The following is a 27,793-nucleotide window of genomic DNA, read 5'->3' as shown; positions in this document are numbered from 1 at the left end:
ATTTCTTGTCATTGGCTCCAGAGGTGCAAACATAGTAATGGCAGGATTCTGCCTGGATGTTCAAATTCAGGCTGAAAATCCAAACGTTCAGTGTATTGCTTGGACTTCATAATAATACATTTTTGGTTGATATAATTATATACAAATGGTGTTGCCCTATTTGTGCTGTAACACAAGTGCTGAAAATATCTGTGAACTGTTATTAAATATAGTTTACAGTACTTTACACTTCATCAAAAATAGCTTGTGTTCTAGTAGTGAAGATGGAGAAGCTTAAAATACGTTAATATTAATAAATGTGGTGTTTTTCTCACAAACATTGGTCCTGGTGAAACCACGTTTTTTGAAAACCCACGCGCAGTAGTATAACCTTGGAGCACTGAAACGAGAGCACAAATAAACCTCACTGTACGTTTATACAACTCTCACTGCTGAGCTGGAGCCTGAGGCTGCTGTGTAATGCAGGCAAATGCAAGGGTGCTCTGAAATAACTGGTTTGGATGCTGCAGAAAACTTCTCTTACAGTGCGGCTCTCAGTGTGGACCATCTTCCCCCATTGCTCAGAATATGTTATTGTGGTAAACCGTGCTTCATGCAACCACGGTTACACTTCTAGCAATATCCAAATTATTACAGGTATACCCGTAATAGATTAATATACATAATACTATATTGTAATATTATAGATAACATGTATAATAATTATATGATCGTATTATAATTACAGGTATACCTGTACTGGACTTAGCCACCACACTAAACGCAAAGCATACATACTGTAAATGTAGCCAGTGGCTGTATCTCTCCAGGCCAACAAGTCTCTTTTAGGCATTTCCTTCAAAACATGGTTTACTTCCTTAAACGTAGACCCTTGAGAAACAAGGTTATTTTCTTCATCAAAGTAGATTTCAGAGTACCGAAGGCCTTTCCCTTTAACTTTTTTCTCTATATTATGGAATGTGCCACAAAATTAACTTTCTTCCTGCAACTCAGTTTACCTCACTGCAATTCTTGGAGCCCTTTCAAACCAAACTGAAAGGTCATTAATTATACACTCATACTCACTGGTGAAGTTACTGAGGTATCAGATTTCTTTGAACTGGTGAAGCGCTGAATGTTTTCAACATAATTTAGAATTTTAAAATGCCATAAATAGCAGTCCTACAAGGAATTTCCTTTAGAAGTATATTAATTTTGCAGTATTCCATACTCATTATTTTTTCATTAATTAATTTTCACAGAAGAACTATTGTCAAATCTAAAATATGTCTGAGAATTTTACAGTGACTCTTAGTTTATATTTTATCCCTGAACAGACTTTCAACTGATATGCAAGATTATGGTTTAATTATTGATGGAGCAGCATTATCATTAATAATGAAGCCAAGACAAGATGGGAGCTCTGGTAACTACAGAGAGCTTTTTCTTGAAATTTGCAGGAATTGCAGTGCAGTGTTATGCTGTCGAATGGCACCTCTGCAAAAAGCACAGGTTTGTATTTAATTTTGTAATTTTGTAAAAAAAAAAAAGCTGTGCAAACATGTAAATATTGAAAGTTAATATTCTGTGTCACTTATTATGATAACTTAATATGTTACCATTCACTTTTGTATCTTCTAAAATGGAAAAAGCAAAAAAAAAAAAAGGGAGAGGGGAAAATTTCTACTGGCAAGCAATTTAGATAATGGTATGCTAAAATGGCACCCAGCTGTGCACCTGAATATGATTTATGTACATATTGTGCAAATTTTATGCTTGGTACATGCTGATAAATGAACATATTTAATGAACTGAACTAATTGCTTCCTTTTTAACCTAACAAGCTTTGAATAGTCTACTATCTGTTGATACTACAAGAACCTGCATTATTTATTACTGTAGAGTGATACTTCTTCTCTATTTTTAACATAAGTGGGAAGCCACGAAAGAAGAATCCAGACATAAAAATGTGTGCATTATCATTTTTAAGTACTTCTTGACTGTTGTATACTAGTTCGTATCAAGTAAAAACATATCCTTCCATTACTGAAATATCTCAATATAGCTGAAGAACTTTTAAAGGAAAAAAACATCGGTATATACACTTCTTTTTTCCTTTCAAACTGTCATGTCTTTTTCTTAGTGCTCAGGTACAGCATATGTAGCCCTTACTCATTTTAATAACTGTATTTAGCCAGCACTTTTAACTGTCTGGAAGTTTGTAGAAGTTTTTAGTTGCAGCTGACTCGGTACCGAATTTACAGAGGTGATCATTTATAATGAAGAGATTTGACATCAAGTTTTTCAACAGTTTCTATGTCAACAGTGTTTAGATACATACAGAATCCTATTACCTTTTCTTAAATAGTAAGAAAAAATTTCAGCACAGTTAAGAAAGCAGAATCTTTCAGTCTTTAGTTTCAGGATTTCTTTGAAATCGTACGCTCTGTCTGGAACCCTTTTAATTTATTAATGCACTTACACAGCATTAAGCCATCTCAACATCATCTTCCTTTCTTCTGCTCTTCCTTCTTCCTGTCCATCTCTCTCAAAATAGTTTGGAAGTATTTGAAAAATGTTATTTTAAATTTGGAACAAATACTTTTAATATGGAGAAACTACTGGGATCTTTATGCATAGTAGTTGCATTGGGTAATACTGGTTTTGTGTCCCTTCACAGAATTTCTTATATAACTGTGTTGGTCATTTTAATTAATTGTACACTCATGCAAAATAAGCAAACCATTACAGAGAAGAGTTTTTAACACTGTTTTTTTTCAGATTGTAAAATTGATTAAGTTATCAAAGGAGCATCCTATCACATTAGCAATTGGTGATGGAGCAAATGATGTCAGTATGATTCTAGAAGCACATGTTGGTATAGGTAAGTGTGCTTTTTAGAACATTAATTCAAGTGAAATGACAAAAAACATTTCCTTCTTAAAAACAGGCAGTCTCAAAGAATCAGGTTATACATTTTATAGACAACTTTTAGTGAATTTACTCCAGGAATTTTATGAGATACAGTGGTGATCTCTTATTAGATCAATGTCATAGCATTATTATATAACGTTTCAAATAATTGTATCTTTGAAATAGTTCTTCAGTTATTAAACAGCTTCATCACTTTTTTTTAAAGGAATCATTGGCAAAGAAGGTCGTCAAGCAGCGAGAAACAGTGACTATGCAATACCTAAATTTAAACATTTGAAAAAAATGTTGCTTGTTCATGGGCATTTTTATTATGTTAGGATATCTGAACTTGTGCAATACTTCTTTTATAAGGTAGGAGAATGTTTATTCTAATTACATTAATCTCAAAAACTTACATGGTGATATCTAACTATATACATTTTACGCAGTCAATGGTACAAAAAAGCAGTAATTCCATAAAGAGATTTGGTCGAGTGCCAGATGCAAAGGTGAAATGGGATTATTGCTTTTATCCAGACCATGAAGTGAAATAGCTTTTATATAGATATATTCTGTAATCTGTGGTATGTTTAAAAGCAAAATTTGCCTTGTCTTTTTTTTTTCCCCCTCTCTTACAAATTCCAACACAGGCTGTTCTACTTATTTTCAGTACCTTCTGGGATCTCTCTACAGTGGCCTTTTAAATCAAGTTGGAAATAGTATTTGAGAACTTAGCATAACTTAATTTACATTAGTTTCTAAATTCATTAGGATAGTGTAGGTGGAGAAAGTTTAAAATATGCATCCCCCTGTTTAGACAGTTTTGTTATGTCTAAATGTTGGGATCTTTCAGTAAGCAATGGAAGATTATAGAAAGGAACCTTCAGAAGATAATTCAAGGTCTTAGTGTTTGACTATATGTATAGTTAGGAGAGGATGAAGTTTGGGGTCACAGCTAGAAACATCTTAAAATTACTTTGCTGGGAACCATGCTAACCAGAGTATCCATGCTTGCTTATCACAGTTTGTGTCCTACTGTGGATTGTACCTTATCTGCCTTGCCTTAAATGAGCTGTGCTCCTGGATCGCAAAATCCACTGCCCTTGAATTTTGAAACTGTAGCCTTATAAGTTTGCTTCCAAAATATTTTGAGTATTTTTCTTAACAGTACTACGGTAAGATGAGAATGTTGATGTTTAACGTATGCAGCTCTTTCTACTGTTCCTGCAGTGTTTACTATTACTAGTGTTATGAAATTATGGTATACATAGCTATAGCATTGTACAGCATATAAATTAGTGCTTATATTTCACTTGACGACTGTGTCACTTTGTCTTTCAGAATGTCTGCTTCATTTTTCCTCAGTTTTTATATCAGTTCTTCTGTGGGTTTTCACAACAGGTTAGTTGTTCTTTTTCCCTCACTGCCACATTTTCTCTTTGGCATTTTTTTTTTTTAAATGGAGCCTTTAACACTGTGCCTGTTCAGCTGAGAAAATTTCTGGGTTAGTTTACATGTTGTAAAAAGAAGAGCATCACTTTTGGCTCATATGGCTTTCAGTGGCAATTGCAATTAAGTTACAGAAATCAATTTTATGAATTACCATAAAAGCAATGTTTATTTTCAAAGTCAAAGAATACAGGAAACCAAAATTTGGAAATGGCAATGCGAAGTGAAATGTCTGTGAGGTTTAAGCTTACTGAACATGGAGAGAGGCAATCCTGAAAGATAAGTAATTGAACTAGTTGTTCATTTTTAGAATTGAGAACGAAAATGGGGTGTGCAGATGTTGTGGTTTAACCCGGCAGGCAGCCAAACACCACACAGCTGCTTGCTTACTCCCCTGCCCCCAGTGGGATGGGGGAGAGAATTGGGGGGGAAAAAAAAGTAAAATTCGTGGATTGAGATAAAGACAGTTTTAATAGAACAGAAAAGGAAGGGAAAATAATAATGATGATGATGATAATAATAATAATAATAATGATAGAATATACAAAATAAGTGACGCACAATGCAGTTGCCCACCACCCGTTAACTGATGCCCAGCCAGTCCCTGAGCAGCGATCGCCCCTCCCTGGCCAACCCCCCAGCTTATATACTGAGCATGACGTCATATGGTGTGGAATACCCCGTTGGCCAGTTGGGTTAGCTGTCGTGGCTATGCTCCCTCCCAGCTTGTTGTGCACCTGGCAGGGCATGGGAAGCTGAAAAGTCCTTGACTAGTGTAAACATTACTTAACACACTGATGTTTTAGTTATTGCTATCAACATTATTCTTGTACTAAATCCAAAACACAGCACTATACCAGCTACTAGGAAGAAAATAACTCTTATCCCAGCCAAAACCAGGACAGCAGGTGTGAATTGCAAACTTCAGACAAATAGCATTCAATTAGTTGAAAAGGAAAAATAAACACTGAAAGATAGAGGAAAAGTGAACTGCTGCTCACGGGAAAAGTGCCATCATTCAGGAGATCTAGTATTCTCCTTTCTAAATTTTTGTTTATTTGCTTTTTTCCCTTTGTTCTTGTCTAATTTGTGCAGAAAAATCTACTACTTCTTTCTTCTGAATGAGGGGCCAAAAAAACAAAGGAATGAATGACTGGACTTAGACAAAAAGAGGATTAAGTTTTCAGGATTAAATTGGACAAGAGGAGGATCTGATTGGGAGAAAATAGTACTGTTGCTTTGAATTTGTGGAATGTCTCAAAAGAAAGCTCCAGGAGGAATAAAAACGACAGAACTATTTTTTTTTGTCTGTTTTGGTTTTAATTTCAAATGACCATTCAAAACTTTATAGGTTTTTATCAAGCGTTATTAGGATTTAGATATGAAAGCGTGTCTTGATGAAAATGTAGTTGTAAAATTTCCTGTTCTTTTAAGTGCTAAATATAATTCTAAATCAAAAAGGAGGTTTTGACAGCAATTTTTATGGCATAAATGATCACCAAATAGGTTTTGGGAAATAAACAACTCTTTTTATGGGGTGATGTGCTAAGTTTGAGTGCTAGTTACAATGATGATACATACATGGAAAAGTAGTTCAGAGGGATGAAGAATCAAAGACATGTTGGGGTGTTTCTTTGCACAACACATTGCAGTCACCCACAGCTGAAGAACCTCTGGAGTACTCCCTCTTCCTCCCTGCATGTCTCCATGTCATATAGACATGGAGGAGAGAAAAGCGGGGGTGGATGTTCCAGAAAGGCATTTCTGCCTCTACAGGAATCTGCTGTTGTTCAGTTTGGGTAGTTTGGAGTTGGTCTTAGAGCTGAAATGATAGGAGAGGCCAATATGTAGACCAGACTATTAAACTGATCTTTTAGTTGACCTTTTGTCCTCCAGATGAATGGGGTACAAGTGCAGAGTTGTGTCTTATATCAGTTAGCAGCTGGTCAGGGATATTTGCCTCCATTGTGAAGGGATATAGGTTTTTTTTTTCCCAAAGAAGTTGACTCATTCATTTTAAATCAAGTGTCATGCAGTGGACTGTGTTTTAAAATTAAAACTAGCCAATTTAATTCTTTTCCATCTACAGACTTTATACGATACTGCGTATCTAACACTCTATAATATCAGCTTCACTTCCCTTCCTATCCTCTTGTACGGTCTAATGGAACAACATGTCAGTGCAGACACACTCAAGAGAGAGCCTTCCCTATACAGGTAAAAGTAATACATTATGCCCTAAAGTTTGGCTGTTCAATTGTGGAAACTATCTCTGTTATAACCAAAGTCCTCAGGATTTCTGTACAAGGTTGCAGTAGAACACCAGATACACTGCGACAGAAGGGTTGAAGACCACATGCAGAGTCTATAAACTACAATAGATACACATGTATTTTTACGTGTATATTTACATACTGCAATCCACACCATTCATTTGCTACATTAGTGAGTGAGAGCAAAATAGAAATCACTGTTCTGCAAATCAAAATATGATTTATTTTAGTACTCCCTATTTCCTCCAGCCATGGGGAACAGAAATATTTTAAAAAGAGAAAACATGCTGTTTCTTCTATATACATGTTTTATTCTGAAAGAAAAGAGAACTGAGTGGTAGAGTGTTGTATCATAGGATGTATTCTGTGTGGTGTACAACATTATCCTCTGCATATTGTTGACTTACTTCTGTACATTGAAATTGTGACTGGTTTAGATTCTTAGCCACTTGAAATACAGTTCTTGCCAATTAACTGCATGTGGCCATCTAAATTAGGAACAGTGCCCAGTTTTGATTCTTGTAGCTGCAAAACCAGTACATTTTAGAGAGTGGTAACAGTAAATAATCACAGGGAAAACATTTTTTGAGAGGTAATATTAGATGCCCAAAGTTTAATCAATGCAGTGATATGTTTTTACCTATGAAATTGAAGAGGAATACAAGATATTACTGTTGAAACCTAACCCCCCCATTTTTATTTTCTCTTCTATATTTTAAATGTTTTCAGTTTAGAAATGGTCATTCAGAATATCTTTCTCGTTTTTGAAAGCTAGCAGAGGTTATTTAGTCAAAAACATTTGGTTTTTAATATCTAACAGAGTATTGCTAAGCTGTTTTGGGCAATAATGCAGTTGTTTTGGGCTAGGTGAGGCTACTGTTAGCCACATACAGTTTTGCACTGTATATTGGTAATCTGCAGGGAAAAATTACTTCATATGGTCATCAGACAATTTTTAAAGTGCATGTGGTGAAAGTATTGGTTGGTAGTAAATGTTTCTGTAATTCAGGGTTTTCATTTAACTGTGTTCTGATTTACTCTGATGTGTTTTATGATATGTGCCAAGTTGACATATACTCCTTCCGTGGGCAAGAACTAAAGTTGTAATATTTATTTTGTTTGTAATTAGAAAATGCATGCTAGTGAACCGTTCTATTGTTGACCAATCCCTGTATTTTTTGTGGGAAAACATTCAAGAAATCCAATGTGACCTGAAGCTTCAACTCAACTGCAAAATCCTTGTTTTGCATGTTCCACATAAAATTAATATATTGTTTGTTACCATTTTCTCTATAAAAGTACCCCATGGGAAATAAAGTAAAGTCTCCAGAGACCTCTAGTGTTTCCATTTAAAATCTACAGTGGATCATCACATGCACAGCAAATACTGGAAAAAAGGTATCTTCTGTAAAAAGATTGAAAAGTAAATGGGTGCAGCACAGGGGAATTTACCATACAGTTGAAATAAGCGGAATTACAGGCAGCAGTTAAACGGGTTTAGTAAAAATTAAGTGAAAAAAAATAAAGAGGAGATGTCCAGGAAGGATTTGGATGTGAAGTGGTAGACAGTTGTCATGTGGAAATGTGGTCATTTTGCATGCAATCTCTTAATTGTTTTTCCTTCAAAAACCAATATGAGTGACATCATTTGTCTAAGCTTTTTGAACATGCTGATAATGAATGCATATATCTTGTTTTACACAGAGATGTTGCCAAGAATGCTTTGCTGCGCTGGCGTGCATTTATTTATTGGACATTCCTAGGAGTGTTTGATGCTGTGGTATTTTTCTTTGGTGCCTATTTCTTGTTTGACAACACAATTGTGACCAGCAATGGACAGGTTAGTGTTGGATTTGATCAGTTAATCAAAGGTAATTTTTTTATGTCTAGTGTGCTATGAACATAGTTTTAATTGTTTTCTTCAAGATTTCCACCACAGATGATAACTGTTTTATGAGTTATGGTAAGATAGATGGGTTATCTGCTTAGCAAAGTCTGAACTATGCAATAGGAATTCTGCGTATCAGTGAACAGAGGCATAGGACGAGATATAACTTAGGAGAAATATATCTCGTAAATTCCAAGTATTCCTGCAGAATTTACATAGTAACTTTTCTGTTTCGTGCTTAACATGCATCTGATGAATATCTGATTAACATATCAAAAGACTCTTGGTAGAGTAGTTACGAAGGATCATAAAAGAGCTTAAATGTAACAAGCTTTTTAATATTTTAATTATTTTTTACATATGGCAGCTTAAAATAATCTATCTTTACTTGCTTTGCAGTCACATGAATGCAAATTTCAAGAACTTTTGCATTTTATTTATTTTACCCATTGATATTTTGGTCTATTTTATTTGTGTGCTTTTTTTTCTTTTTGCTACTTGCTTCTCTTCCTATCCTCAGCTAATGACAACCAGCACTCACATGGTAAGACTATTGTGGATTTGTCATGATACCCATTTCATCTTTCACTGTTCTTTAATTAAATTGTTAAAGAGCAGTTAAGTATTTCCTATAGTTATTTCAAAATATCACTTAAACCTGTAGATAGAAATGTTCTTTATTGCTACTTCATAAGTACTTAAAATATAAAGAACTTATATGGAGTGTAAGGTATATTAAGGTATATGTGGTGTGGTAAAGAGCCATAAACTTTAAAAAATACGTAGGCTTTTTGCTTCCTTGAGTTTTGTAATTTTGTTCTGTGCTTTTCTGTGACCTACATTTTGTTGCTGACTCTCTCCGCTATAGAAAATTTATTCCAGTTTATGCTTTAAAGTGAGAGAAAATAAACTGGGCACAATTTTGTTGCTTATATGTAACATACACGTTTGCTAGAAATGCAATATTCAAATATCAAATAAATATCATTAAATACTATCTTTGTGACGTCTGTGAGGGAAATGAACTTCTAATGTGCGAGAGAACACTTGTTAGAGCTTTTCTAAGGACAGAGTGAATTTCCATTAGACATAACTGTACACTGCAACACTTCTTTTTCTGGTACCATTATGTTGTTTGAACGTCTGTTAGATGTTCAAAACTGCTTATATTTATAGTCCTGAAAATTAGGCTTCTCATACCTGTACACATTCTGTAAACGGTTTGTATTGCAAATATTCTGACTGGATTCCTTTTTGAAATTTTAGTCTACTTCTGTTGCACATATTAAATCAAATTCTTTTTGATAAAGCTCTAAAGCCAGACTAGTGCCTAATTTTCGAATTCTGAATGAGTATGTTTAAAACTAGATACGCATGTTAATATTTGATGATAAAATGTATTGCTTGATGAGACATTCTGACTCTTTAGTGTCAGAGTGGTTAGAAAATTCATCATCATTCAGCATGCATGCTTGTGTGTATGTATAAAACCTACAGATTTTGAGTTGCGATTTTAGATTTAAAGGCTTGAAAATGTTAGTGTTCAGGAATATTCAGAGATACATATGTGAGTTCATATATACATGAATGCTAGTTGGTGTTGATGGTTATTTCCAAGTATTTAAATTATGCTCACGTCTGGAAAAAGTCAATGAAAGATTTGAAGATTTGAAAGGTTTACTGCAACAATATGTTATTATGGAACAGGAAAAAGGTAGAAAGCAGGAAAGGGGATAAAAGGGCTGAAGGTAACACTAACACTATAAATGATATAAGATGATCCAAGTTAGGTTCCAAATGGTTCAAATGGGTGCTGAAGCAAAAATTTTGAATTCTTCTTTCCCTCCAGAAATGAACTAATCACCATAGTTGCAAAACTAGTAAAAAGTGAAAAAAGTCAATGTCTTTCAGTTAGACTGATGCCTGTGTCAGACTAAAATTTACATACCATTAAGCTTGCTCCCAAACATAATCCCCCCAGGATGTTTCTCAGTATTTAGAAATGTGTTTGAAACTGTTTGCATGCTGTAGAGTGATGTTACTAGAATAATGGAAAAGTGTACTTTTAATCGCTGAGATTTATTTCATAAATGCCTGCCTCAGTCATTTCCTGGTAAACAAAACTAAGATGCCAAAGATTTATCTCTTATTAATTGTTATTGGTGTTGTAAAAACATATAGTCAGAGACCAACTACATAAGGAAGGTAAGAAGAAAAGAAGGCACCATAGAAGTAACTGCAGATTGTAAATGTCATCTTAGTTTACCCATATAATAAAAATGTATTTCCTGTGTGATTTTTTTATTTGATGCGGAGTGGATTAAATATAATTGTTAAGCTGGGTTCAGAGATAGATAGGAGAAACTAAGTTATAGGAATAACAGAATGGGAAATACAAAACAGCAGGAAGGAAAAGAGGTGAGTAGAATGATGAATTGGAACATGGAAGACAAGAAATACAGTCGCAGGAGGAGGAGGGCAAGTCTTGGATAGGCTGGGAAAATATTTGTTAATAAACTAGATGTTAACAAACAGACTTACAAAAGAATGATTCACAGCCTGAAGACATGAGGAGTATCTTGAGATAGTCAATGCTGAAAATACATTGTGAGTTTTTGTAACTCACACCATCCCATATTGCTTACCTTTCTCTGTGCCAAATTAGCAGCCCCTTATGGAGTCTGCTGTCCCTGTGCTATGGCCCCATTTTCTGAGCCAAAAAGATGGGTTAGAGAAGGGTTTGGTTGCAACCCGATGCTTTATATCTAGCCTGACAGAGACAGGGGAAGGTTGTTTCAACTTTTTTATTTAATCTAGCAGCTTTTATTGGAAATACGGACACAGCTGTTCAGTATGCAGAAACTTAGACTGACACTAGGCTTTCTCAGAGATGCCAGATATGACATGAGAGTATTGTAAAATTTTAACTGCAAGAAGAAAGTCAGTACACGGCCTAATTTGAAGTTCCTGAACCAGATTCCTGTCCAGTTTTAACTGAACTGACTTTTTTTTACGGCACACAAAATATTGTAGCAATGGCATGACCCTACAAAATCATTATATTACATACCAAAGTAAAAGGTCAAAATGCTGAAGGTTTTCTGCACTTCATCTTGTGTTCTGTACACTTGGTCACACATTGAGTAATTTTAAAATAATGAAATGGTTACTCAGAATACTGAATCTTTCGGCCAATCATTTGTTTATTTTTTAATTGATTTTCTGTTCCCAGTTGATCAGATTATCTCAGCCTAGTTTCCTACAGATTTCTGTCTTGTGGCTGGCTGTGGTCTCGATTCAGAGTTTTCCCCACGGCAGCACATTTGTGTGATTACTTGCCCATGTGGATCCCTGTCATCTAATGTTGGGCGAGCTCATACATAGTAATGTAGATGGGAAGGGACCCTGGAGGTGACCCAGTTCAACTCCCTGCTTTGTGCAGTTGCTCAAGGCTTTGTCTAGTCTTCTTCAAGTTTTGAATATCCCTGAGGATGGAGATTCCATAACCTTCCTGGGCAATCTGTTCCAATGTTTATCTGCCTTTTTGGGGAAAAAATTTCTCCTAATACCTAAGCAGAATTTTTCTTGTTGCTGAAGAGAGGTCTGTTCCAGTTCATCTTTGTAATTGTTCTTCAAATATTTGTGGGCAGCTACTAGGTTGTTCCTTAACCTCCCCTCCACCAGACTAAATGGTGGTCCTTCAACCTTCCCTCACAGGAGAGCTGTAGACTGCTAACTACCTTCGTTGCCTGCCACTTGATCCTTTCTAATTTTTTTCACATCCCTCCTGAACTGAGGAGCCCAAAACTGGGCACGGTGTTCCAGGTTCAACCTCACTATAGCTGAGTAGATGGAAGTAATAACCTTTCTTCAGTGGCCATGTTCCTCCCAACACAGCTCAGTTTGCAGTTTCCCTTGTGTATAGAGAGAACACACTATAGGCTTGTATTGAACCTGCAGTCCACTGTAACCCCGCTGCAACTTCCTTTTCAGCAGGGCCGTTCCTTAGCCAGTCAGTTCCAATATATGGCGTTACTCCTCCATGGGTGTAAAACTTTGCACTTTTCCTTACTTAATTTCATAAGATATCTGTTAGCCCACTTCTCAAATCAATGGAGGTCCCTCTGGATTGAAACTCTGCCATTCATTATGTCAGCTATTCTCTATTTTTGTATCACCTGGCAATTTGCTCATGATGCTCTCTGTGTCACCGTCCAGGCCACTGACAGAGATATTCAGCAGTATCAGTCCTTGGTGCAGTTCACTGCTTACCAACAGCCACCCAGGCATCAAGGACATTGATCACGAAACATCTGAGTCCAGTGGTTCAGCCAGTTTTCAACTTAAGTAGTAGTCCATTTACCCACCCCCTGCTTCCTTATCTTCCAAATGAGAATGCTGTCTGAGTCAAGTGTCAAATGCCTTGCTAAATTCAAAATAGATTGCATCCACTGCTCTCCCTCCTTAACAACTCCTTAACCTGTTGCTCCCAACTGTTGGCTGCTTTCCTTCCCAAGCTTTGCTGTTAAATGCAAGGAGCAGGTTTTGCTCGTGTAGACTAATATCCAGAGTATTGAATACTTCACCATTTTCTTTAACAGCTTCCACTAGGTTGTCTTACCATGCCATCAGTGGACTTACATTTGCCCTTTGAAACAAGGGTACCTGTAAATATCCTTTTTGTCACCCTCAACAGCCCTCACTAATCTTAGCTTGAGCTGGACTTTTGTCTGTGTGATTTTGTTCCTCTGTACCCAAGTAATGCTTTTATGTTAGCTGTTTGCTGCCTGCCCATATTGTCATCTCTTGTATGCTCCCATTTTGCCTTTTTGTTCATTGAGAAACATCCTGCGTGGCTAACTGGGTCTTCTGCTGAAATTTCATGTCTTCCTGAGAAGACAGTTCATGAGATCTCAGCAGTTTTCTCTTTCAAAATCATTCAGCTCTCTTGGGCACCCTTATCTTTCATGAGCGCGATGCCCTGAATAAAATAAAGTCTCTTCTAAAATAGAGTGTCCTAACTCTGTTGCTTACTTTCCCAGCATTTCTCTGGATCCTAAACTTGATCATCTCATAGCTGCTGCAGTCCAAGCAATCCTCTGTGACCCTATTCAGCACCAGTTCTTCCCCCCATCAGAGTTAATGATCATTTCTGCCCACTTGAAAAGCTAAAGTGTTTTTAGTTCATATTTCATTATGCAAATGAGGAGAAAATCAACCACAATTCAAGTGTTTTATCTTAAAATGTATGTAGAACATTTATGTACTTACATGGCTTTCATGGTTATCACATCCTTTCTTGTACTGTTACTTGTCTATATAACATGCTGTTGAGCCTCCAAGAAATTGTGGGACACCAAGGACAGCAGAGAAGGGAAGATCAGAGAAAAGATGACATCCAAGAAGATTGATGAAATTAACTGCAGTTTGTTTGTAAATCTCAGTGATTTGTTAACTGCACTACACTTAATTTTTATTAAGAAACATACCTGTGAACTTTAGGTTGAGTGCATTGATTGTATTTTTTTCCTGTCTGTATGAAATCTGAGGTGTGTACACACAAGGGCAAGAAACCAAAACAATTTGCACTGGATAAATCATGTAAGAATTCAGTGTTGTTGCTTGAGTGTCAGTTCCTGATACAAAGCAATACATAGCTTTAAGAGGTTTATTCTGGACAATTCACAAAGTAGTGGACGATATTACCTATTACCTACTTTGGACCATTTTTTATAGATGTTTGGAAACTGGACCTTTGGAACACTGGTGTTTACTGTGCTTGTATTCACGGTTACATTGAAGGTAAGGTATGCTGTATTTTATCCATTGAAACTTTCTTAGAGCTTGTTTTCTAATTGCTGCTTACTTGTATCGGTTTCTCTCTATGACCATACATTGTCGTATTAGTTTAAATTAGTTTAAATACAGATTTAAATTAGTTTAAATATAGATTTTGCTATCTGTGCCATCTTAACTGTGCTCAAAATTGAAAAATGTTTTTTAACTAATTCTGTGTAGAATCCTTCCTGTTTTTCAAAGGGTATAATTTTATTTCATCTCCTGCTGAGTATTCTGTTGCTGCTAGATAGTAATAACACCATATAATCTCGTTTGGTTTTTTTTCAGCTTGCACTAGATACACACTATTGGACGTGGATAAATCACTTCATGATCTGGGGATCACTGGTATTCTACATTATCTTTTCTCTGCTCTGGGGAGGAATTATTTGGTATGAATCCTAATATAAATTGCATCGCAAATGTTATTTCAGAAACAGTTGTTATAAAGTTGTTATACATTTTTTTTGTCCCAAACAGAATTAAATTTAGCTTTTATATATTGCAGAGCTCCCAATATTAGTCACATTTTAAACACATCAGTGATGGTAATTACAGAATGCTCAGCTCTTCTTTCACTGAATGGCTGCTAAAATATTCTTAAGAGAAGACTGTGAAGAGTAGAATATCAGACCTCAGCCTGCCACTGGGGCTATCTCAGTGGAATCAGTCAAAAGCAGCCCAAGGGTTGGTTCAAGTAGCTGAGGCTGTCTATCTGAGGCAAAACGTCACAGAGCAGGTCACGTCTATGCAGCCTGGGGCTAGCCACCCATCTACTCGGCTTGTCTTGGAGGCAACTAGCTGTAGCAGTCTAAACTAGGGCCGGGGAGTGGAACGAACATTGAAGTTGTGTGGATGACCGGGAGTCCTGTGTTTGAGCTCATTATTTGTCCCCTTATTTAGCAAAGTAGACTTACTGTAGATCTCTGAGCACCTACTTGTTCTGCTGTTGGTAAGAAGATTTTTAAGAATTAGTATAACTCTTGTACATAGCTGATTGAGAGTAGTGGGTTTTTTTTTCTCTATTAAAAAATGCTGTGTACTTCAAACTGAAATTTTTGGGAAGGAGATCAAGTTGAAATAGGTTCAAGTTCTTACTATGCCTGATTGCCATCAAGAACTTGAATTTGCGTTTCTCACCTTAGAGTGCCCAGTTACAAGGTTATCTTTTCTAACCTCTTTGCTGGAACTGTTCTACTCTGTATACATAAGTAAACATTTTGAGAGAAAGCAGAGCCTAACTGTTGCATGGTGATTAAGGTGCCATTTAATTTGGAGTAAGGATTTGTATTTCAATGTGTCCTTTGCAAATGAGTAACCATCTGTCAACTCCTTGGATATTCAGTATCCTCTTCTTTTTTTCAGTAAGATCAGATCTCAGTTTCTTCAGCATCAGAATGAAAACAGTTTGCAGAAGTGACATTTTCCCTGCTAATGTTTTCCAGGCAACCTTGCTGTGTATTAGAGCTGTGACTATTTACATGCAGCAGTATTTTAACTTAATTACCTTTCTAAAATGCAAAGAGTTCTATCAAATTTTAGAAACTAGGAGGAAACTGCCCTACTGGTTGGAGGGCTTTACATTGCAATGTAACTACAAACTGTCCGTTGATCTTTGCTCTCGGTAAACATGGCCTCTGGTTCCCATTACTGTACAGTGATGGCATTTTAATGACCGGACGACTGCCATGGAGATACAGGGAAACATGGAAGTGAAGGCAGTGAAAGTAGGGGCGCATAAAAATGTGGTGAATAGGATAGGGAGCATAACATGAAACTGTCAGAGATGCTTAGAGGAGCTTGAGGGGTATGAAAAAAGGTGTGGTCCGTGAGCCTTACTCTGAGGTTACATACAAATGAGTGTGTGTTGGGAAAGAGGAGGGAAGTGATGGGTGGGACACTGAGAAGAAAGGTGGAAAATAACTGGGGCAAGATAAGGAGTAGATGGAAGAGCATAAACAGGATAAGAATGTAACTTAGTTTATCTTTGCAAGGGAGAGGCAGCATGGGAGGGAGGACAGCATGGTATTTCCTGCGGCCTGGAAGACAAGAGGAAAGTAGTTCTCTCTAGTCAATGCATGTTTAGATCTCCTTTTGAGAAAACTGGGATGGATGAACTCCTGCAAACTGGGAAGTTGAACCTGAAGTATTTCATCACTGTCATAATTTTTTATATTTAACATTGCCAGTCTTTCTTTTGTGTATTGAAGTGTAATATCTATTTAATCTTTTTCCTACAGGCCTTTTCTCAATTATCAGAGGATGTATTATGTGTTCATGCAAATGCTGTCTAGTGGTCCTGCGTGGCTGGGTATAATTCTGCTCATAACTGTCAGCCTTCTTCCAGATGTTCTCAAGAAGGTCTTATGCAGACAGTTGTGGCCTACAGCAACAGAAAGAATCCAGGTAAAAATGTTTTTCATTGTGAAGTTAGTTTTTTGTATCACAAGTCTCTAATAATTAGACCTCTTCCAAGCTTAGAGACAAGATTAGAACAGAGGTTCCCCACCTATGGTGTATATCACTGGTTGTATACCAGCCACTTCTGAGTGGTATGGTGAAAGAAGCTGCTGATTATTTACATGGTGTATTTACCTGAACCCTGGGGCAACCCCTGTGCCTCCCTACCAGCAACCACGGGGAAATCAGCTGATGAGGATGGTGGGAGACAGGTATATGGCTCTACATGATTCCTGATTTGAGGAGATAAGAAGGGTAAGGGGATTGGGATCTTGGTGAGGGTAGGTAGGAGGCACTTAACCTCAGCCTGGACAGCGGTTGTTCCTGCTGTTGTGGAGCATTCAGAGGCACTGCCCACACCCCTGAATTGAAGTAATTATCTTTCATACCAAGTCATTCTACTGCATAAATGAAACTCTAATGTGGACATTTTAGCATTTACCGTGCAAGCTGAGCATAATTATCTAAAATGGAAAACCAGCTAAAATAAGCTAAGCTCAAAATAAAATCGGTAGGAAGAGAGCATGTGAAATCCCCTTTAAAGTCGGGATTTGCACAAGCAGTTGCAATCCTATACCAAGGGACTCTACAACTGTATGTGTGTTTATTATTGAATAAATCTAGAATTTACACACTTAAGATAAATGTGATAAATATATAGTATGTTGGTAAGGAATATGTAGTAAACTCATGCCAACATTCATATTGCATGATCTGTGCCATGTAATACTTCCTTAGCAAACTATTTTATACTGATGCTGTGCCTGTTACAAAAACACCTCTATTAAAACTCATTCATATTCTATGAATAATTATTTCCTCTTTTATATTTCAAATTACATTTTGCCTGTTACGATACATTATCTCTACATAAATGTGCCTTGCTGTGCCAATGGGAAGAGTATTTTAAAATCTGTTGTCACCTCTCTTCTGATAAGCCAAAAAGGAGAAACTATTGTGTAAATAAAGACTTGCTCTCCTGAGGCTGAAAGCGAAGCCAGGTTCTGTGGGATGCATGGTGCTATTCTGGGGCCATCAAACCAGCCCCGACAGAAAATTTTACCTGTATTCAGGTAAAACTTTCCTGAATACAAACAACAAACTTTCATATATTACATATGTTAGAAGGTGAAGGACATTAGAGGTGTTGAACGTGAAACTTAACGTTATTGCCCTTGCCCTTTTCAGCCCATCAACCACCACTGGTAGGTTAAAATAATGAGTTACCAGCAACTTTGTGTGTAGGGATTAGTTAGCATTTTGATGTTTATTTGAGAAGATAGTTTGCATTAAGAGGAAAGGAATAAAGGAACTTTACTTCCAAGGAAAGTAAAATTTCCCCTTTGGCAAAGGTAAAAAATTCTTCTCTCAAATCTGCAAAGTAAAACCCCTTGCCACTGTTTGGTATTCCTTGAACATACAGTTGTGAAAATGCCCCACTTCAGGAGGACAGGAAAGAATAGAGAGGAGCAGAAAAGCATTCTCAGGCAGGTCAGCATTTAGCGTTTTTCTATTTCGATACCTTTAATAGATGTCTCTCTGCCATATATGCTACTTGTGGAAGAAGTTGATCTCAGTATAGGCTCTGCATGCTTAATTTAAAAGTCTAAAGAGAGAGAATGAGGATGGGTTAATGCAAAGAAACAAGCTAGCAAACAAAAGCCCCAAACAAAGGTATTACCGCATTTCTTACATTGTATGTTAGTGCTGGAAAATGAATCAATTGTAAAGCAGACTTTGGGCTTAACACAGGCAATATTCAATTTTTAATACTTAGTAGAAAATCTTTAACTTTTAACCAGATATATCCCTTGTGTTTCTTCTTCCCTCTCTTTGTTTCTTCCTGTCTTCCAATCCGTTTTGTCTAAATAACTGCTACCTTGCTTTAAACATAAATGATGTGCACGGTTACTTCCTACAATCTTCTGGGGAAATCAGACTAAACATCAGTGCCTTTCTGTTGAGCAGTCCACCATCTTTATGCTTTCTCAGACTTCAAGCAGTCTAAGTTTCTAATGGAACAAAAGGTGACTTTTTTCTGCCTTTCTGCATGCTTGGCCATTTCATTCAAAGGACAGTAAAAAGTTTATCATCAGAAGTTATTTACTGTACTCATTATCTCCATTTCTGATTCACGTCAACTATATTTTGAAGAAGAATACTTTTTCGTGTAGTTTTTTCCTTCTTCTGTTTGTTTTATCTTAAAGATTCTATGAATCGTTGTCACAATCTGTTACTATCATTTTTGTCACTGTTGTTACTGAATTTTACATAAAGTTTCTGCCTCAAGAATCTAGGATTCTTAGATCCCCATTTTAATGATTGGTGTATCTGTAGGTGAATGCATGTCATGTTTGCATTGTACCTGAGTACATGGAATAGTTGCCACACAAAGAAGTGATAACTCTGATTATGCTGATGTTACTAGCGTAATACAGAAAATGTGGTACTGGAAGTCATTTAAGCGATATTTGGAATACATTAATATATCTGCTCTGCTGTGATAGGAGAAAATGCAACTTTTTTATTAATAAGTTATTTCCAGCATGCATTTCCAAACTCAGCTTTCCTTATATTCCATTTTATGAAATTCTGTGCTCTTTCTAGAAAGAAAATAGCTCAATATCCAGAAGTATATGACATCTAATTTAGTATAAAAGTAGAAGAAATGCTAGTAAATCTTAGCTTCCAGACAGTCTGCAAGAAAACTCATTTTGACTTAATACGTGGAGACTGTTGGTTTCCATTGCAGATTTTATATCTTTATTTCTTAACTGGTTAAGATAAAAAATACATTTCCTCCTTCTTTCCCCCTCCAAAAATATATAGTCAATAAAAATTACTGTAATTACGTAAGTCACAGGGAAAATACACAAGGTTTTTTTCACTATCGAAAATTCTGGCTAAAATTGGCTTTTAAGTGCCTTACGATTGGTTTGAACTGAGCTTTTAAACCACTGTTTTTAAACTTACTGCATTCCTATAAGCTATATGGCTTTCTTTATAATAAAAGGGCTTCTGGAACAGTTGAAAAGATTAACATAGAACTAGCAGCCACCTCCCAGATTACTCAAGCAGTTCTCCTCAGGCAATAAGATCGCATAAAGCCTTTGAAGCAATTCTTACGCTTCTAAATTTTTCAATTATTTGAGAGTCACTCCAGTGTGTGGTGAGTGATTGTTTACCATCATTATCATTCAGAGGTTTTTAAACATTCCAGATATAGTTCTGGGTTTTTTTGAGAGAGCTTTTCAGTGATATATATATATATATATATATATATATATATACACACACATATATACATATGTGTGTATATACATATATGTACATAAAAAATATATGTATATATATGTGAAGGTATATTTTTATATATATATACACGTGCATATGATCTGTTGTCTGTCTTGGGCTAAAATATTAATTCTGCAAAAGCTTTGGAGGAATCTGTTGCCTTTTGGTAATTTCAGTCAAATTCTGCTCATTTCTTATACATGTAGTCCCAGTGACTCTTTGGCTCAATGAAACAAGCTGAATTTTGTGCTTTAACTGGAAATTGTGCAGCTGTGAGGTTTCTTTCAGCCTTTACTTTTAAAAAGCAATAGGGTGTTTTTTTAATATATCCAATCTACATTAATTGATTATATTTCCTTTTTCTTTATTCTTCTTTCATGAACAGCAGAAGCGCGGCAGCTCCGTTATGGAAAATACAAATTTACTTTAAATTATCCTCTTTTCCTTTTTATAATTGTCACTTCGATTGACCGTGTTTCAGCAATCCCAAATATTTTGTAGCTGAAATGCCAGGTGTTTTGATTCTGAGCTGTAAATAACTTCTGTGCTTTCATCCTTTTTTAAGACATATTTTTCTTTTTCTCTTCGCTTCTGACTGATGGTTTTTTCCTTCACTTTCACTCGGTTACAAGATTGGCCCATCAGCCTCGTTATGAGATCTCTACCTTTTGCTGTGCTTGGGGAAACCCAAAGTGGTGCTTTTGCCTGGGGAAGCCTCTCTGGGGATTCATCATCCTTCTGTTCCTCAGCGGGCTTAGCTGCTGTTGAACAGCTGCACAGCGCTCGTAGAAAACTGGTCACCAGCAAACTGTTGCCTTTGTCATGTGTTGGGCTCCTCTTCTATGGAAGACAAAGAAATGGATCTTCTTGTTGCAGTATTTGAATCCCATGGAAGAAGTTACCTTGGTGACTCCCCTGCCCTCTCTCCCCGTGGTGTAATGACTAAGCCGCAAGGCGGCCTTCATTCGCGCTGGCCCCACCAGCTCCGTTTGTAGCGCTCCCTTCAGTGTACCGGTTGTCCTGGGGAGTAGCGAAGCGGGACGTCCGCTCCTTGATTTGGAATCGATTTGGCCTCAGCATATCACGGGGACCTCTCCCATTCCGTACAGGTTATTGTCAGAGGGGCAGGACACGCAGCCCACGGTACTTAGTTGTGGTATGATTTAAGTGCTTTTAAGAGTAATTAAGTATTTTTAACGAAGTTTGAAATGGAGTTAAAAACATCCTCAGAGTGGCTCAAAGGATTAACCTCAGGATCAAGAAATAGAAACCCTGTTTTACACTGGATAACCTCTCCTTTTTAAATCTATCAGAAAATCCGTCACTTTTACAGGACCTTGCTACAATAGTTACATTTGTACCAAAAGGTACAATTCATTCACATTTCCCTCTTGTATTCAGCAAGTCTCACTGTTTTTCCTCATCCTTGCAGAAGAGTATGAGACATAAAACAGCCCTAAATGCACTGGCGAACAGCGATGGGCCACTTCTTGAAGGAAATCTTTCAGCTTCCAAGCCATAATTAGATCAAGCTAGGTAACAGTACTCTATACGTGTTGCCAGTTTGGATTAATTTCTATTGGTGAACTGTGCTATTTACAAATCAACTGTTTCCTCCAGAGTTTTTGATGTACTGTATCAATATTGATACAAAATTATTATGTTTTACTTGGAGAGCCTAGTTTTTGCAAGAGATGTTCCATGCCACAGGTAAGATCTTTTTGTCTCAGACACTTAATCATGTAAAGTAAAACAATGAATCAATATACCCATATTAAAGTCCTATAAATGCATTGTGTTATGTATAGGTGGTGTGTGACATTTCTTCTAGAAGAACTGCAGTCGTTATTGCAGAGTGTACTCACATTACACTGTGGTGTAGAATACATAAAGTCAGAAGTAACTCTCACACATTAACAGTATATCCATCGTCTGTCATGCTCTTGAATACATATATAGACCAAATGCAGACGGTAAAACAGGAAGATAACCATACAAAAGGAAGCGAGTTACTTGTGAATAGGACCTTGGGCCAGGAGACTGGGGCTCTATATCTGACAGTATTTACCATAGTCATGTGTTCTGTATAGAAAGGTGCATCGCTGCCTCGGATCAAGAGAGAAGCGTGCTAGTCTTGCCGAATACCTGAGACAGCAGCATAAGTGGTGAGCTCCCAATTCCTGAAAACATTAGGGCAGCAGAATGAAGTTCTCTGCTTTACATCATCTCCTTGCCATACCACTAACATGTATAAGTAAGAAGGTACACTTTTTACTCAGATATATTCCCACCTGGATGCCGTATCTGCTCCAGTCCCTTCGTGCTCTCCTGACCCCAAAAGCAGAACATGAGGAACTAGGTGAAGGTGCAAAGTACCAATATGTGAAGAGGACAATTGCAATGTAATGTGCTGGCGTGGGCTGTAGGGCTTAAAGGTAGCTGAGGGGTGCTTTTGGTTTACTTTTAGTGACTGCTAGTAGAAAACCCCAGCTTTCTTGAGTAGCTTCAGGCATGGCAGCGCTTGCCTTGGAGCTATGTGTAGAAAAAAAATTATTCTATTTTTAGAAATATGTATGGTAACTACAATACTTCACTTTCTAGATGGAAGGAGAGGAAAAATAGTTAACATACAGTGTATGACTACTCGCACCAACATTTCCAAAACAAAGTCTGCTAATCTGTTAGCTGATTATCTACCTTTTCCTGTATTCATGTTGGTATTTGGTCTACATGTGTGTTTAAAAGAATCCAGGCCTCGCTTTAGTGAGCAGTTTGGTATAGTTTGCTGACTTTTCCAAGAGTAACTGTTGTAAGAGAGCTTTCTGATTGCTCTTGGTTATGCAAGAGTAGTGCTTCAAGCTTGTGATTGGCATTAAAAGTGTAATATTAAATCTCAGTCAAATGTCTATAAGCTACATCATTAATATTTATTTTGTGATTTCATCCCTTTTGCTACTGTGTTGATGTTAACAGGGAAGGAGGAGAGGGATGATTAAGAATAAAGGATTAACTGGCTTATCTAGTATTCATGGAGAGAGTGATTTATAACGTTGATTTGAATCATGCTTATAATGCGTTTATATCTTAAATACTGTCACATAACCTCTATGCCTCTATACCTGGAAATTATATGTGCATTTAGTGAGAAGAATGAGATAAACTCGTTGGGGAAAGTGCTGTGCTAATTTTCTTTTAGTTTGTGCGCATCTTCCAGGGTCTTGTTATGCCACCATGGTGTTACTGTAGTCCTGAGTATTTCCTGATTGGAAGTACTGATTCTGCCAGAGTGTTGAGTGATCGTGTGGTACAGATAAATTTTAATGGACAATTACACCAAGATAGTATTGTGATGTGTAGTATAAATTGCGTGTATAGATGCTACATGTAACCTAAGCAAGGCCAAAATCAGATACTGCTTAGAAGTACAAAGCAAGTACATTAAACCTCTGGAACTATTAGCACAAACCGACTGTAAAGAATTCCCTCTCTTTGGAAGCACAGGGCAAAGTACTTGAATCTGTTCTGTCTTAAACTTCCCCCTAAGAAATCCTGACTAAAAAAGTTTAGAGATGAAAAGATGTACCAGGAGATATTGCAAAATGAAATATAAACCTGATTTAAAACAATTCAACTTGAAAGCAGTCCTCTGTGTCCTCATCCGTTCTCTAAAGAGCCCATTATCAGCTTTAGAGATTATATGTAAAGTTATGTACCTATTCTGTAGGTCTTAATATAAAACTAATCACGTTGAAAGTGGTTGATTGCTCAACAACATGAGGGGTTACACCTTTACATGAAACAAATAGCCAGAGTGGTGATTTAGTGAAAGGCATTATTATACCAAGGGCACAATGGCCCTATGAAAGAACACAGTTGTAGACTTTTAGCTCCGAAAACATCTATTTACTGTGTATTTCGTCTTTTTTCCTTTTAACAGAATGCATCGAGGCAGTGTCGGGAGCATATCTCGGAATTCACACCTCTTGCCTGTCTGAAAAGCCCAAGATACAGGAGCAGTGACTGCAGCAATTCCCCAGCAAGAAGGTCTAATTCTCATTCTAAAAAAATGATGTTTACGCACTGGAGAGGCGTTGATTATTCAGTACTTCCATCTGTCTTTGGCTATTCAAATAAGCATTGCCATTCCAGTGCAGGCTACCGCTACAGTGGGTCAGGTTTGGAAACGTCTGTATGACAGAACACCAAGTCAAGCCTTTAAAAACTGTACTTTTGTTTATTTCTTTTTTCAGGAAACAAACATGTCATAGAAATATATTAAACTATACGTGGCTTTTGCTGTCTGAGGTAATGTTCAGACAAACAGGATCAAGAGCTAGAAGTATGAACCCTTCCAGGCCAATAGGCCTCTTTTTATGTTTTGAACTACTGGAGCAATGAACAATCTGCACAGTCTGGTACTGTGAGACTGGTAGCACTAAAAATTCTTTTCATCCTGTGTCAAGACTTTTGTGCATTTACTGCTTCTGTCATCTTTAGTCATTTTCTTTGTTACTTGAAGTGTATAGTTTCAGTCAGTGACCTACATTTTGAGATCAACAGTTTTAATTTTCAGCCAGAAGCAATGACCTCAGTTATCTGCAATGAAAGTCTCCTAAAGCATATTTAACAAGTGCTGTTTCTGATTTTCCTCTGTCCTTTTTCTTTCTTTGCTCTTTCTGTAGAACAAACTGGTGTTTCCTCTGTGCAAATCTGCTTTCAAGAAACACTCTCTAATGTTCACTTCCTTGTAAGTGGCCAAATCAGGGCTATGTCTGGTTTTCAGTTAGTTTTCCCCCGTAGAAAGATAGGCAAAACAATCCTTGTGTAGAGTGCGTACACAGTATATGAAGTCAAGCTGGCTGTTAAATAGGTGAATATCATCAACGTTGAAATCTACTCAAAACCAGAATGTAAGCATTTTGCCTAAAAAGTCTTTGTGAATTTGTCAGAGATGCAGATTACTTGGTGTTCCCACTTCCTATCACCGTGATTGTAAAATATGCATAGCAGAAAGTATTATATATTAAGATTTTTTTGACACATTTTTTTCCTTAAAAGAAGAAAGGCTGTTTTTCCAAATAAGCATCTTTTACTATCTGGATTCATCCTCTTAATTTTGATTTTTTTTGTGTGTATGGTTAAATACTGGCTATCGGCCTGGTAGGTGTATTGCAAAGCACACAACTGTTAACTTTTGCAAGCAAACCACGAGGTGGCACACGGCTGTTTACTAACACTTGAACCATAGTTGCGACATAGAAACTAGTTTGACTGCAAGGATTCCGTTTGAATTACTTTGAGAATGACAGCCAACTTGCACTTCTGTTTTCTCTGCTACATTGATGTTACCTTGCACTAATTCAACTATTAGCTCTGTCCTTGTCTTGTTTTCTTTAGTCCAGTGTTTTATTTTGGGGTGCAAAAATATCTGAAGGAGTAACCTGATTCCAGTCAATTTCAGCCTGGTGGTTAGAACTGCTTAATAACTATAGTCATTAAATACCTCTGGAAGGACATTAGCTAAAAATTTATTTCAATTTGAAAGCAAAATATTTGGAATCAGAGCTGCAGCCTTTATTGGAAGACTTGGCCAAGACATTGTTAGTTGTATTTCGAATGGACTAGGGTGGCAGAGAAAAATTATTTCCCTTTTTGTGCTTAAAAAAAAAAAAAAGAGGCAAAACAGTTTCTTACTAATTTACTTTTTAATAAAAGAAAAATCAACTTACTAGGAAATGTTCCTCACAATATTCCGAGTGATTTTCACATTAAACAAACAGTGAAATATTATTAAAATGCCCTGGGACAAGCAGAGATTGTAAAGGGAGTTGTGAAATTTTCAGTATACCAAAGATAAAGAGAATTTTAAAAAGTCTAATGGTGAGCCCCACAGATGAAGGTATTTTTACCATTTAACATGTAGCACTTTTAAGTTTCAAAGAATGTCCTCACAGCAGTAACATTTTGAAATACATATGTGTGTGGGTGTGTGTACATATACTTGCCATTGCAGACTTGAATGTTGGTCAGTTAGAACTGTCCCCTACATAAAACACTGGTGTATATATTTTTAAAAAGTTAATATGGGTATAAATTTTATACCAGTAGCAGTGACAAATTTCTTGTGTGTAGTTAACAAATTATTTGTAATGTATTTTTTAGAAATCTTAAAATTGCCTTTGCACTGAAATATTTTTCATACTGTAGCTATTTATAAATCTGTTTTACGCATACATTTGTTAACACACCATTTCTATTTTTTTTAAGTATATGTTTTGAAGGCTTTTTTTATACCTATGAGTTTTGGCCACTTAAATTTAGCTTAGAGTGGAGTTGTGGCTGAATGTTAAAATTCTCATGAATGTCAAATTAGAAATATAGGTCTATTGCTCTGTCAGTCTCGCCCAAACTATTGATGTTTTGTTGGTATTTGTGATAGCGGCGATTAGAGCGCTGTACGTTCCGTGCTATACTATTACTGCTGGCTTTTTTACTCTATACAGCCTCCTGCTTTTTTACTTTTCTGAGTTCCAGCTTTTAGCCTTAAATAAGGAGATTTTTGCTTGATGTTTTTGAAAATGCTGCATTCCTGTTCTGCCTACTAACAAAGCAGTTCATTGCAAACTTCGTCTTGCCCAGCACTTAGAAATTATTGACAATGTTATTCAGGCTGAAACATTTACACAAGTGCTTGGGAAATTTTAGTTGAACATGTCGGTTTTTGGAGGAGAAAAAATGCTTGAATTTAAGTGGAAGTTTCTGCTTTGATTTAGCAATACTTTTACCTTTAAAAGTTGGTACTGTTTGTTTGTTTGTTTGTTTGTTTGTTAAAATAGACCTTTTAACGGAAAAAACATGCAACATCAACTCGGTTTCACTTGCTTCAGTCGCTGTCACTATTGCCATGCAAACCTAGTCCACTGCAGCAGGTGTTTTAACTTGGAGTTTCATTGTAAATGGATCAGACAATACAAAGATGCAAAAGTAGTAGTTAGATCAAAATGAATTAGAATGTTTTATTATGGGTGGGACACTGAAAAGAGACAGATTTTTATGTATTAAAAAAAAAAGAATTAAAGGGGAGAAGTATAAAAATCTATATAACTTCCTAACTTGCCTTGTTTAAATTGTTGCAGCTTTAACAGCATAGTGTCTCCATAACTGCTTCTATAAATGTCTTGAAACTGGTAAGCACTAACCAAATGTATGTGAAGACTTAGAAAGCATTTCAAGCTTTTCGGCCACTGAAGTTCATATATTCCTGCAGTGGCTTGTGGCAAAAGATCTTTTTTGGTTTACCATGTACAATAATTGTTTGTTCAGCCACTTAATGTAAAAGCTTACAGTTTACTTTCTTGCTTGCATTAGCCTGTTTGTCTTGACCCAACTGGCTTGCAAATATAAAAGGAAAAAATAGCTTAACTGAGCAACTGCACTACTTTTCTTTTGGAAGCCAGTGGGATCATTGTGCTCATGCTACTCTCTCTGTTAAAAAAGCTTTAATGGAAATTTGCGAAAGTATTATGAAAGTGAAAAAGTATGTGATTCTACTTTGCAGAATAATCTAAAAATCAGTTTATATAGCTTTAATTTTTTACCTTATGAAAATTCACAGAATTTTAATCTGCATTGTCTCCAACATAAATTCTGTGCTATGTACACATTGCATTTTAAATGTCCTTTCATGATCTAATGTAAA

At 36.5% G+C, this 27,793-nt stretch overlaps 1 protein-coding gene across 1 annotated transcript in view; it reads left to right on the top strand.

Moving 5' to 3' along the window:
• The window catches only part of ATP11A (ATPase phospholipid transporting 11A), a 131,179-nt gene extending 105,425 nt beyond the window's left edge, over positions 1-25,754 (top strand). Inside the window, exons 20-29 of the mRNA XM_075137056.1 lie at positions 1,317-1,491; positions 2,761-2,863; positions 3,119-3,264; positions 4,234-4,293; positions 6,431-6,558; positions 8,319-8,454; positions 14,239-14,304; positions 14,629-14,732; positions 16,581-16,746; positions 24,032-25,754. Of these exons, the coding sequence (XP_074993157.1) occupies positions 1,317-1,491; positions 2,761-2,863; positions 3,119-3,264; positions 4,234-4,293; positions 6,431-6,558; positions 8,319-8,454; positions 14,239-14,304; positions 14,629-14,732; positions 16,581-16,746; positions 24,032-24,289 (1,342 nt within the window). The 3' untranslated portion in view covers positions 24,290-25,754. The remainder of the gene's footprint in view (positions 1-1,316; positions 1,492-2,760; positions 2,864-3,118; positions 3,265-4,233; positions 4,294-6,430; positions 6,559-8,318; positions 8,455-14,238; positions 14,305-14,628; positions 14,733-16,580; positions 16,747-24,031) is intronic.
• The last annotated feature ends 2,039 nt before the right edge of the window (positions 25,755-27,793 follow it).

The sequence above is a fragment of the Calonectris borealis genome, chromosome 1, assembly GCF_964195595.1.
Source record: "Calonectris borealis chromosome 1, bCalBor7.hap1.2, whole genome shotgun sequence".
NCBI lineage: Eukaryota > Metazoa > Chordata > Aves > Procellariiformes > Procellariidae > Calonectris > Calonectris borealis.
The sequence above is the reverse complement of the archived record's forward strand: the minus strand, read 5'-3'. Positions and strand labels throughout refer to the sequence as shown.